The sequence below is a fragment of the Charadrius vociferus genome, unplaced genomic scaffold (genome assembly GCF_000708025.1).
Source record: "Charadrius vociferus isolate BGI_N301 unplaced genomic scaffold, ASM70802v2 scaffold413, whole genome shotgun sequence".
Taxonomy (NCBI): Eukaryota; Metazoa; Chordata; class Aves; order Charadriiformes; family Charadriidae; genus Charadrius; species Charadrius vociferus.
This window is the reverse complement of record NW_009647738.1, coordinates 549,084-561,328: the sequence shown is the minus strand read 5'-3', so window position 1 is coordinate 561,328 and position 12,245 is coordinate 549,084. Positions and strand designations below refer to the sequence as shown.

Sequence of the window (12,245 nt, the reverse complement as noted above, 5' to 3'; positions counted from 1 at the left end):
TTTCCCCACACCAGCAGTGGGGAGCCTCAGCTCTCTTTTTGGGGGTCACCAGCACATCACCGTGCTGGGGAGGGGTGGGGGGAACAGAAGGAGCTTTCCAACCGCTCGAGTTTGGCAGCCCTTGCTGGGGAAAGGCAGGAAAAATCCCTCCCCTTTCCTAAAAGGCTTTGGAGGGTTGAAGCGACTCGTCCAAGCACGCAAGGACAGGCCAGGGCTGGGAAAGCAGCCCTGGTGGGGAAGATCTCAGCTCATGTCTTCTCCACTAGGCCAACCTTTTTATTTAAATACCTTCCCCGTCCCAGCTACCCTTACAGCCCGCTTTCCTGGTGCACCGCGCCGCTGGCTCCGGCACCGCCGAAAACCGATGCTATGCAGAGTCAGAGCTGCATGCCACTCCCAAACACCCCAACCCAGCGGGGTACCGAGCTCCCCCCATCACACCCGTGACCCCACATCATCCACCAGCACCTCATCCGGGTGGACCGCCCCGGCCAGGCAGCGTCCCACCACCGCCAGCACTTTCCCCAGGCGACGGTCCAGTGCCCGCAGGTGGGGCTCGGCCAGGACAGGGGCCAGGGGGTCGGTGGCCAGTGCCTCCCGCAGCAGGTCGCTCAGGCGGTAGGGCTGGGTGGCCAGCAGCTGCAGCCGCAGGTAGGTCGACTTCTTGATGCTGGTGAAGATGAGGAAGGAGAGGTCTCAACCTGGGGAGCTTCTCCCTGACAGCAGCTCCAGGGAGGGTGGTGGGAGCCCCTTACCTGCAGCATTGCTGGAGGGGGGCCAGGATGGACAGTTCGTCACGTGAATGTGTGCCGAAGCTGGTGGGGGGAGAAGACCACCGGTGGGCGGTGAGGGTGACATCACCCTGTGGCTCAGGGCCCAACGCGGGGTGCATTTTGGCAAGACCCGCAGTCTCCCTCCACCCCTTTGCTGGGGTCGCCCCCCCCGCCCCCCACTTTACCCACGGCCGTTGTCCAGGTGGAGCAGGAAAGTGTCATTCCCAAATTTCTCGAAGGTCTCGTAGTGGTGCCGGTCCATGTTGCCTGTGGTGGGGCAACAAATTAGCCATCGGGTGGTGGGCCAGGAGGTGGGAGCAGGGACATGGAGCACCCTCCTGCTGCGAGACTGAAACCCAGCGGCTGGGGAAAAGGGCTGGGGGCACCTCTAAGGTGGCCATCTGGTGGCCATGTCTGCGGGGGGGGACGACCCAAGCAGAGACCCCCGGGGCCTCCCAGGCCCTTTCTCATCCTGGCAGCCCCGTGGAGGGACAACAGAGGCAAATGGAGCAGAAGTAATGGCAGAGGCATGGCTGGGTGGCCGGGGACGAGGAGATGGGAAGCTCTCCAAGTCACATGATGGCAGGGGGACAGCACGGGGAGGAAGGAGCAGCTGTGGGGACGGGAGCAGCAGCACGAGCCCCAGAGAGCATGGCCACTGGCCCCGGCTCCCCAGGGGCTGCACATGGGAGCTTGCCAGGAGACGCTTTCCATGCCCAGGGTGTTCATCTAGGATCTCCCCAGCATTTCTCATCCTTCTGCTTGTGCCTCTTGGTCCCGAGGGGTCCCCGCAGCGCCCCAGCACCGGCACGGCAGAGCTCACCCATGAGGAAATCGAGGACCGTCATGTCGATGAGGTCAAGGAGGCGATGGCCGCTGTCGTAGGGCGGCGTCTCTCGCACCTGAGTGCAGTAGTTGGGGTTCAGCTCCCACCTGCGGGCAGAGGACAGGGCGAGGGGGACAGGGTGATGAGAACGGCTGCGGGGTGGCCCCCTCCCATCCCACAGCTCTGCTGCCCCATGCCCCCCATGCCTCCCGTGCCCGTGCCCCGCCGGCTCACTCAGCCGAGCCCTCCAGCCGGTCCGGCTTGCCACAGAGGGCGTGCTCGGTGGAGCAGTAGTAGGAGCACTCCCCATAGAAGCAGACGTTGCCCGCTGGCCGTGGGGACAAAGCAAAGGTTGACAGAGAGCAGGAGGGCAGACAGCCTGCTGCTACCCCCTTCCAGGGTGGCCTGGCAAGCAGCCAGGTAAGGACGCTCCATGGACCGTGGCCACGTGCCACCAGCAAAGCAATGGCAAGGAAAGCCTTGAGGAGCAGAGCCTCGCGGCAGGGGACCTGGCGGGACCTGGAGCAGTCCCCAAAGGGACAGTTTGCCCCAGCGGAAGGGGAGACAGGGCAGGAGGAGCTGGTTCTAGGTGAGTTCCGTGTGGGCAGCCATACAGAAGGATGGATGGCAGTGAGAGCTCACCTGGGGAGATGAAGAAAGTTTTGGCCAGTTTCTTGTCTGTCGTGATGTCACGAATCTCCTTTGTTATATTGACCAAACGGCCAGAAACTGGAGGGATTCGCCGGAAATCCAGGATTCTGAAATGCAGAACTTGAAACCCTTTCTTGCCAACCCAGACTGGTTTTCACAGCCAGTTATTAAAACCACCATGAGATCCCTCACAATGGGGAGGAAGAGGTGGGAAGAAGGAGCAGTTTCTCTGCCGCTTTGCTGTCATGGGAGGGTAGAGTTGGATGCAAACCTTGTGCTCACCTGTCCAGGTGGAAGGCTGCAATCTCTGCGTTGTGCCGCTCGAAGTCCGAGAAGTAGAAGAAGTCAATGGGGGTCTCCTGGTCCCGGGTCTGCCTGGGAGGAGAGGGGAGGGTGGGGGCCATGGCCATGGATGGAGTCACCCCAAGTGTGGGCTTGGCTTCAAACCACCCCTCACCTTGTGTCCCTGGTACTACTGGAGACACAGCCAGACCCAGTCTCCCCCAGTTGCTCCCTTCTGGATGGTGTGGTCCCAAATCCCCCAGCCAGGCGCCCATACACCCCCTGCTCCCAAACCATGGGCTGGGAAGCCCTCATGGACTGGAGGGTCCTCATGGACCATCTTCTTCTTTCCACCACTGGAGGTCACTACCCCATCACAAGCTGCTCCCAGCCTGCCGCAAGCACCACCAGGGAAGGCGACCAACACGCTCGCCTCAATTTTGGAGTGGGGGGGGGGAAGCAAGGCAGCAAACCAAGCATTTCTCCCTCCGTGGTCTCCTCCAGCTGCTCCTCGCCACCTAATGGGACCTTGCGGGTGGTGTATGAGGTTGTCTCTGGCTCTACTCACTTCATGGGCTTGAAGAGAGCCTGCCCGTAATTTGGGAACGTCATGATGAGCTTGAGCTGGGTCCCACCGGACTTCTGTACTGAAAGGGGGCACACAGGGATGAGCGGGGTGGGCAGCAGGCAGCGGGGCAGTGGTGTGGGCAGGGGCGCGGGCAGGGAGGTGGTACCTGAGCTGACAATCCTCTGTGTGGCCAGGTCCTGGAGGAGGGTGGGCATCAGGGGGTCCTGGCGGGGGTACAGCTCGTAGCGGTTGATGCCAATGTGGAATTTGAGCCAGGCGGGGTAGGTGTCGTAAGCCGTCTTCCCTGTCGGGAGGAGCGTCTCGGCTTTACTGCTGCTGACCCTGCAGCCCGACAGCCACCACCACCCCAACAACAACAACAGTGTTTAGTTGGGACGGGACGGGTCCCGTGTCCCCAAGCTCTTCCCAGGAGCCAGCGCATGGAGGGTGAGGTGAGGGGAAGACCCAGCACAAGCCCTGGATGGCGACAAAACCCCCTGCCCCATGGACCCTCCCTGGGGCTGCTGGCACCTGGGCAGATCCCACGCATGGCTGGTGGCCGTGGAGACCCGCCAGCATGGCTGGAGGGGTCTCGGTGGCTTCCTTCGCATCCCCCATGGAAAAGCCCTGGGCTGATTCTGCTCCTCTCATCAGTGCCTTTATTCCCCTGCCGGAGCAGCTCATCTTGTCATATTTCCCCAAGGGATTAGCTCCCGGGAATACAACTGGCGACACACACCCATGTGCTCAGTGGGGACACATACGCATCGGCAAAGCAGAGGTGGAGGAGGAGGAGGGGCTTCCCAGCCATCCCCAGCACCGGCCTGAACTCCCACCCTCAACACCCAGCTCCCTTTGGGTGGGTTTATTGCACACTCCTGGTTTCCCCTGGGTGGGGGTGGTGGTGTGTGTGAGTTTGGGTTAGCACTACCCCTGCCTCTGTGCCTTCCGCGAATCTGCAGTTTGCTGGCATTCAAGGGGGGCTCCTGGGGGCATCTGCCCCCCCTCTGCACCAGCACCCACCAGCACTGCAATGGGACAGTCCCACTCAGGGCATCTATTAACCCAAATCCACCTCTCTCTCTCTCTCTCTAGGAAAATGCAGACTGTGCCCCAATTTCATCAAACCAGACCCATCTCCCATGGTTATCCATAGGCAGGGTGGTCCTCAGAGACAAGGCAAACACCCATTTGTGGAAACCAGCTCTTAAACCAGCTTTTATTCTCTCCCAATTTTAGCAGCCGCTGTGTTTGGAAGGTGTGCTTTCCATAAGGAAGCTGCTACGTGTTATTGACGCTAAAGCTTTTAATATCTTCCCTCCTAATTAGAGGTTAGTAGTCCAGTGATAAAAATAGGCAGCCGGCAACGGTGAGCTCACCATACGGCCGAGCCTAAAGAGGTCAGGCGATGCCCTGCGAAATGCAGGATGGGAATGGTCTCATGGTTAGAGTAACCTACATTGCAGGCTTCCCATCTTCAACATGTCAGGAAGGGGGGATGAAACTGGTTAGAAATCTGGAGTGGGGACTTCCTCATATATATATAGAGAGAGAAACCAAAGGCTAATCTGCATTGGTGAAAGAAAGGAGATGAGGAGATCACCTAAAAGGTACCCTACGTAATACTATGAATAATTCAAGAGTCTCCTTTGGCTTCACCATGTGCCACGGCATCCCGGGTAGCAGCCCAGAAATTCAGGTTTAAGAGAAGATTTGAGGCACAAGAAAAGCATGCTCGGCAATCAGGGCCCCTCCAGGGTAGGATGCTGGTCTATGCAGGGAAACTACGTGTTTGGTCCCTGCCGCTTGTCCCCTCAAATCCCGTATCCCCCAAAAACAAGCCAGGGCTGAGCTCGCTGCTCACCATTCGTCACTCCCGCTGCTGCGCAGGCTGAACTTCTCCATGGGGTTGACAACAAACAGCTTGTCTTTCTCTGTCACCTCCGGGATTGGGATGTTGTAAAGAGGATGCTCGAAGAGTGCCGCCAGCTTTGATCCCTCGGTCCGTCCTGCGTTCCCCTGTCGGCTCTGGGGCCGGACCCCCAGCTCTCCAGCCCTTGTGTGCGGCCCCGCTCCTTGCGGCTGGGAGCTTTTCTCCAAGGAGCCGTTGCTGCCGCTGAAATCCTGAAGGATCCGTAGGCTCAGCTTTTTGGGGCCGGCCAGCACGGGGCTGCCTGAGGGGCTGCCTGAGGCTTTCGGTGCTTTCGCATCGCAGCCACAGGGCCTGCGGGCTGCGGGGAGAGCCAAATCCATCGCCAGGTGCACCAGGAGGGCCAAGAGCAGGAGGAAGAGGAGGCTGACTTTAAATTTCCTTTGGAAAAGTGTTTGTAGCCGGCGCCGCATCTTTCCTCACCCGAGACGCTCAGCAAGGGGTGGGCACCCACCCAGGGCCGAAAGAGAGTTGGTGTGGCCACACTGTCTGTGCCAAAATAGGAATGAGATGTCCTGGTTTTAGAGCATCGCAGCAAAAGAGCAACCAGTGCAAGGGCAGAGTCACAGGAAAGATCTGTCACCGCAGCACCTCGCAGGGTGACACCATCAGACCAGCAGCGGGACGGGGCGGGAGGTTGCCGTGGGGTTTATCAGCGCTGATAAGGGGCGAGCTGGCATCACCAAAGGTTAGCGTGAACCGGGCAAGTTCCAAATCAATAGCCGCAAGGCTGGCTCGGGGACAGCGATGGCTGCAGATAACCCTTGCACCATCCCGTCCCTCTGTGCTGTCACCCGCACACACGGGGCTGAAGAACATTTCTTGGTACAGAGGGCATTAAAGCAGTTCTGTCCCTCTGCAGCACCCACTCTGCCCAGCACTACGCAGCCACATTCCCCGTGTCCACCATATCTGCGCGCTCGCAGTCCAGGAGAGTTCTTCTCCTGCTGCTCAGGCAGAGGAATTTATCACCCTCCCATCTATTCAAAATCACTCGTATTTAACTCCCCTTTCAAAAACCACTCAAACTGGGTAAAACAAAGGAGCTGTGAGTATCAGCATCGCTGGGAGGGGAAAAGCTGCGCTGGCAGTTTAGGGAAGGGCTGCCGGGTGGGTGAGGTTCACGGGCAGGGATGCTCCCGGGGCCTCTGAAGCAGGCAGGCAGGAGTAGGGATGCTGCCTGCTGCCTCGGCATCAGCGCAGAGGGACAGCGGGACCCACTGACCGCCAGGGAGGATCGGCAGCTTGTGTAAGGGAAGGGCTGCCCATTTTTACAAGAAATTCACTTTTCCAGTGACATCCAGGGACACAGAGCTGAGCTGCGTGGGCAAAAATGGTCGGTGACTTGTAAGGAGGGAGCTTTGGATTTGTTAAGGGACAGAGAAGCATGGGACCACCTGTAGCAATCCTGGGAGCTTGGGTACAGAGTCTAGAGCGATGTTTTTCCTCTTTTCAATTTCCCAGAGGATGCAGAGGGCACGTGAAATCCCGTACATCACACGGTCCTTCCTTGCTGCGTGATGTAGCAGCAGCCAGTTTGGACACCCTCGCTCCAAGCCAGGGAGGGTATGATGAGGGGCGGGCAGGAGGGGGGATGCTGGAGACCTCCTCCTCTGCTGTCATCCCTGCGCTACCCTCTCGCTCGCGTTGCCCTCTCTGCACCGTCCCGTGCCGGCTCCATCCGTGCCGGGCTCGGCCCCCTCCCAGGCGGTGCGGCGAGAACGCGGTGTTCTTGGCTCGCCGTGTCCCACGGCGCGACAGTTGCCTGGAAACCGCCTCCGGCTGACACCATCAGCCGCCCCAGATTCAGCCAGCCCCGCGTTCCCTTCCCTGTGCCTTGCGCTGACAAGATGGCCGATGGGAGCCGGGGCGAACGGGGAGGAGGAGGAGGAGAGCTTTCCAGCCCGGCTGGCGAGCTCGAAGCCCTGCAGAAGGAGCCGGGCGGAGGGGAGCAGATGGCTTCCCCGGGGAAGGGAACACGGCGTCTTGCTCTGGGAGGTTTTGCTGGATCCAGTCCGGACGTACGGTTTGGAAAGAAGGCGCCTAGGAGGGGCTGTAGCTGGAACACAGGATCGTTAGGTCATTGCTAAGCAAAAAAAAAAAAACACCAACAAAAAACATGTGCTCACCACTCACATCAAAGGAGCTGGGCTCGGCTACCGGAGCAGGGCCACAGATTGCTTTATTCCAGAGCCAGCCCTGGGGGACAGAGGGGAGAGGGAGACCCTCCTTCTTCCAGTGCTCCAAACTGGGCTGGGGGGGGATAGAAACCTCCCTCCCGCATCCTAGACCCAGACAGGGACAGGGACCCTACAGACTGAAGCCATCCTACTGACTGGTAGTCCCATCCCTGGGCTAGGGGATCTTGCAATCCTACCCCCCCACCCCGATTTAGCATCCCATCAGAAAGTGGAGGCAGGGGGATTAGGTGGGGCACTTGCCACCCTTAGCACTTCAATGCCAGCATTAAATATTAACCGAAAGATTTTTTTAGCGAGTCAGACGTGAGCCTGCAGCACTGGGGAAGAGCTGGAGATCTTCAAAGCCTGCCCCGACTGCCTGACAGCATGGTTGACGTACCTTGTTGCCATGACATCATCTCAGAGAAGCGGTTGAGTTTGCACCTCTTTCTTCCCATCTCACCACCCCCCCATCCCACCCCAAGCTCTTCCTCCATCTTCCCAGCGCCTTCCCCTCTTCCCAGCAGGTTCGAGTCACCCTTGGGGTGGAGGAGGAGCCGTACATCCGAGGACATTTCCACTGCTGGCACCGAGTCAGGACTCCCCGGCAGCCGATAATGATGTTGCCCATCTCCCCTCAGCGGGGAGGGATGAAGTCACGAAGCACAGCCCTCTGAGCTGCTATCGCAGCTTTCCGGGACGGGTGGATAGAAAGGGTCATTTTGGCTGGCACCGATGCATCACCCTGTGTTTTTCATCTCCTTTTCTACATCTGACTCAGCCTGATGCTTTGATGGGTAACGGCAGCAATATGCAGGGGGCAAGAAATGAGAGAGGGAGAAGAGAACACAATAGCGAGCCACCTGTTGCCAACTTCCCCAGCTTTCTGCTGAAAATTCGTAAGGTAAAATCCTTCAGCGAGAGACTGCAGTTTTATACTCAAAAGCAGATAGGCCCTAGAGGCTCCAAAGCACAAGCCGCAGAGGGGTCTCTTGCGGTAAAATACAGGACAAGGCACCAACTCTGATCCACGAACCGTACTCCCCTGAAAATTACAGGCAAGCCCCAAAATGTGCCAGTTCCACAGCATAAGTAGGGTGAAAGTCTTTCTTCTAACACATAGGGGCCAGCGCAGCATGACTCGACTTGCAACAGGCAGGAAAATTGATCTGCTTTATTGAACACTTGCCTCGGAGCAGGGCCTTGACAGGCACAGCTGAATTTTGGGAAGCTGAGGTTCGTGCTTTCGCATACAGCGCCAATGACGGGCACGCGAACCAGCTATGACGGATTGGCTTCTTTGTGGTAACTTCTTGTGGGAAAGCTGTTACCCTTGGAAACAAAAATAGCCTGCCACTCTCCTGTGAGCCACCTTGCACCTACCTTGGGGGAGGTACAGTGTGGGAGCTGACTTGCTGCAAATTCACACCTAGCTCACCTCAATCTGTTTGCACACTCATGCTTCGAGAAGGCTGGGGAGGGGTCAACATTCGCCTGTCACCAAGGAAGGTCATGGAGACATTAGCTTTGGTCAGCTGGTGGCCAAAGAGATAACAAATTGGGCAGCGAGGCCAAAAGATTGTGCGCTGAGGTAAGCAGTTCCCTGTGATCGTCTGCAGGTCAGCATGACCCTGCAGAGATGCCCATGACCAGCGTGTTTGTGCATATGCACACAGCAGTTAATTATTCATTAGCGCGAAAGCGACACGATTAAAGCAACTATGGTATGGCTGGAGGTATCAACATGCTCCAATGCGGGGCATTCCAAAGGCACTGGCTTTACCTTTTCCTCTGATCCGAGAGAAGATAGAAAGTTGTGGAAGAGAAAATAATCTTTTCCACCTGCCAGCTGCAGAAAGCGCCAGCCAACAGTGCTATCTTCACGTAACGGCAGCCAGCTGGAGCGAGACAGAGTAACCGCACCAAGAGACAGCTCAAAGGATTTGGACTCTTCTGCACTGCACGGCAATTCTGCCACTGTGGTCCACTGCACAGGGCAGGCATCATGGTGCCAACTATTTTATGACACCAGTTATGCATCCCCCACCCTACCTTGCAATTCCCTTCCACCTGATCAATAAGGAATTATGTGAGAGGACATCAGGCCCAGCCAGCACAGATGGTCCAAATTTGAAATAATTTCTAGTTGTCTTCATATTACTGTAATTCCTGGCGCACACAAGAGCTCCTAACATGATGAAGTGGAGGAAGGACACCTCTAAGATCATACTGAAGTTCAGAGAAGGAACAAAAGGAATTGTAAGACCCTCCACCAGTTTGATCCACCGCAGGCACTAATGCAGAAAGGTCCTTTGGAATGGAATTATGGACTAGAGTGTGGCCTCACATAAAACACAAGGTGTCAATGGTACTGCTGGTGATGTTCCGAGAGGAAAATCAAGGAAGCCACAAATGCAAGACCCCGAAGGTCAGAGCAGAGGCACACTGGCTGCGCAGAGAACATGGGTACACTCCCTTGCTGCTACTGCTCGGACAGCTGTGTGGACTCAGGGCCTTGGCCAGCAGCACTGTGGGCCTGGCAACCTTCCTCAGCATTGTGGCTTGCACTGGTGAAATGAGTTGAACAGGGAGGATGAGAGCACGGCTCTGGTACCTACAAGTCACCCAGGAAACATGCAGGATGGAGACCTGTCACTGTCCTCCGTCTGAACTACACCATTGCTTACTTAATTCCATGTTTCCTGAACTACTTTTCCTTCTCATCCTCCACTTTGAGATTTTAATTTTACAACACACAGAGAAAAGGACATTTTACTAAATTTTTATTGTAAAAACACAGTTCCCCAGATTTATATAAATAAGCCATATACGTAACATACAATTACGTTCATTCCATCCTCCAACATTAACAGCTTTAAAAAAATGAAACAGGCTAAAAGAACGCTAGTCCAAAAAGACGCTAGGTTTCTGATGACCAAGTGATATCTCACATGGAGCCTCCTTCCTCTACCAGCCTCCAAACAAGATGCTGAAAGTACACAGCACTTGCAACACCCCCAAGAACTGACAGGGAGGCATTCGAGCCTTATGAATAGTTCTCACCCACTCCCCAGGCGTCGTCAGCCGCCCGTGTTTTCATGCTATCTCTGTGTGTGGTGGGTGAGAAAGGAGGGGGCAGTTTGCATAGCAACCTCCTACACCCAGGCAGCTCAGCTGTTGTGCCCTCCCAAAAGACATGGGGAAGGGCAAGCTGAGTCTGCTTCCCTGTAGCTAACACCTCCACGGGCAGCCCGAAGGGAGACCCTTGGCACTGCCTGTTCTGTACGGACATCTCAGAAGAGGGGGAAGAAGGCATTCTTGGCATCCAGAGAGAGGAGAGACAGGTGCTGGTCAGAGCCATACCACATGGTAGTGGAGAAGGCAGAGAAGAGAGGACACGACGTGGAACAAGTGGGAGGAAAAAAAAACCAACCCAACATCGGGCTAGATAGCACCTTTTCTCTTTCGCTTCCCCCTCCTAGCGCTGCTGTACAGCTCCGCAGCGTGTCGTGAGATTACCTATTCCCCACCTCCTTTCTGCTTCGGCTCAAACACCAAGGAAAGAGCCACAGACAGATGAGAAAACCCACGAGCAAGGACAGGACAGCTTAGCAAGTTTATACGCACACACGCACCAACTATATGTATCCCACAGAACTGTTAAATCAGTATGAAAAAAAAAATATCTTGACGTTTTAACTATTAAAAATAAAGCCCCACCTCCAGATTGTACAAAACCTGTTAACAGAAGGAAGAAATCTCTTGTATGCAGCCAGTCTGGGACCCAGACAGATGTCAGGAGCACTTCCAGACACACACGGCCAGGCTGCCACCAAAGAACATGTACAGCAGATTCTTCACCTCATGTGTGATCTCAAAGCCAAAGCCTTCCCCAATCACCACATGCCAGGAGGACCCAAATTTCTTGTCCATCATCTCTTTGATCATCTTAGCAGCACTCTGGAGAATGTTAAGGAGGAGAGCGTAGGGTGAGACAGAGCAAGCAGTGAGTTTTTATGCAAACATCCCCCTAGTTTTATTCTCTCTTTAATTGACTACTCAAGCCATGGGCAACAGGTATAGCAGCTGCACTGCAGGAACTGGGAGCTCCGCAGAGCTGTGCCCAAGGGTAAAACAAGACCACTGTGTTTTCAGCAGCCTCCAACAGAGCAGCTAGGAGAAATTAAAGAACCACATCTAGCAATCACTCCTCTTGTTCACACAGTCTGAAGCAAGAATTCTGGTCTAGATGCTGATGGAGTTATGCTGGGTGCAGCGAGTGTGAGAGGAGATTCAGGTCACTAAGCTGCAGCTATTTTTACAGGAGTCCATTTTTTTCCCCTCCAGCTAATTACCAAAACACTGAAACTAGGCTGACTTTTAAAAGGCTCGCTTCTCCCAGATCACACCCCGCTTGATCTAAAAGAGGAGAGAGGAAGATTTTGCAGTGACATGTGGTGTCTCAAGCAGGATGGGACAGAAGCAATGTCTGGCTTTGTAGCTTTGCCTTGCTCCAACACAAAACTGCTCTGGCAACAAGCAGTCTGTGCCCTCCCATGGAGCAAGGTGTGTTCTCCTCTTTGGCTCTCAAAGTTAATGGCAACCTTTCCAAAAACCGTAACTTCTGCATCACCTCCCATTTATATGGTCTCAGTAATTTCATTCAAGAGGCTGAAAGCCAAGAGGGAAGATTTAACAGACTGTACTTAAAGGTTCAAAGACTTTCATGTACTCATGCCCAAAACAAGAGTCTCTTCCCCACTCTGGTGGGGACGGTCTTGCTCAACACTGAAGAACAGATGGGAGGGGCTCGTCTCCACACAGTTCTGAACCAAGCCCCCAGGACACAGGGCATTTTACGAACAGAGTGGAAGCACATCACAGGCAAGGCAGGTTTGGGAGGCAGCATTGCTACTAATCTCTGCTTCCTGCAGGAAAGCAAAGGACTATTATGGATCTTGCAGACAAAGGGAACTGAATCCGAGATCTAGCCAAGCTCTTGTCTTCTTCTACCCTTGCTCTGTGCAGAAAGAGT

General features: G+C 55.5%; 2 protein-coding genes across 2 annotated transcripts in view; both read right to left on the bottom strand.

Moving 5' to 3' along the window:
- Positions 1-435: 435 nt before the first annotated feature.
- Positions 436-5,353, bottom strand: LOC104283671 (extracellular serine/threonine protein kinase FAM20C-like). The gene is given in 10 exon segments (XM_009881882.1): positions 436-670; positions 756-815; positions 959-1,040; positions 1,597-1,770; positions 1,802-1,927; positions 2,242-2,357; positions 2,533-2,625; positions 3,101-3,179; positions 3,267-3,442; positions 4,965-5,353. Coding segments are annotated over 10 exon segments (1,530 nt in total).
- A 5,402-nt stretch (positions 5,354-10,755) lies between these two features.
- DNAL4 (dynein, axonemal, light chain 4) overlaps positions 10,756-12,245 on the bottom strand; it is a 2,775-nt gene continuing 1,285 nt past the window's right edge. The window contains exon 3 of the mRNA XM_009881823.1: positions 10,756-11,170. Within this exon, the coding sequence (XP_009880125.1) occupies positions 11,006-11,170 (165 nt within the window). The 3' untranslated portion in view covers positions 10,756-11,005. The remainder of the gene's footprint in view (positions 11,171-12,245) is intronic.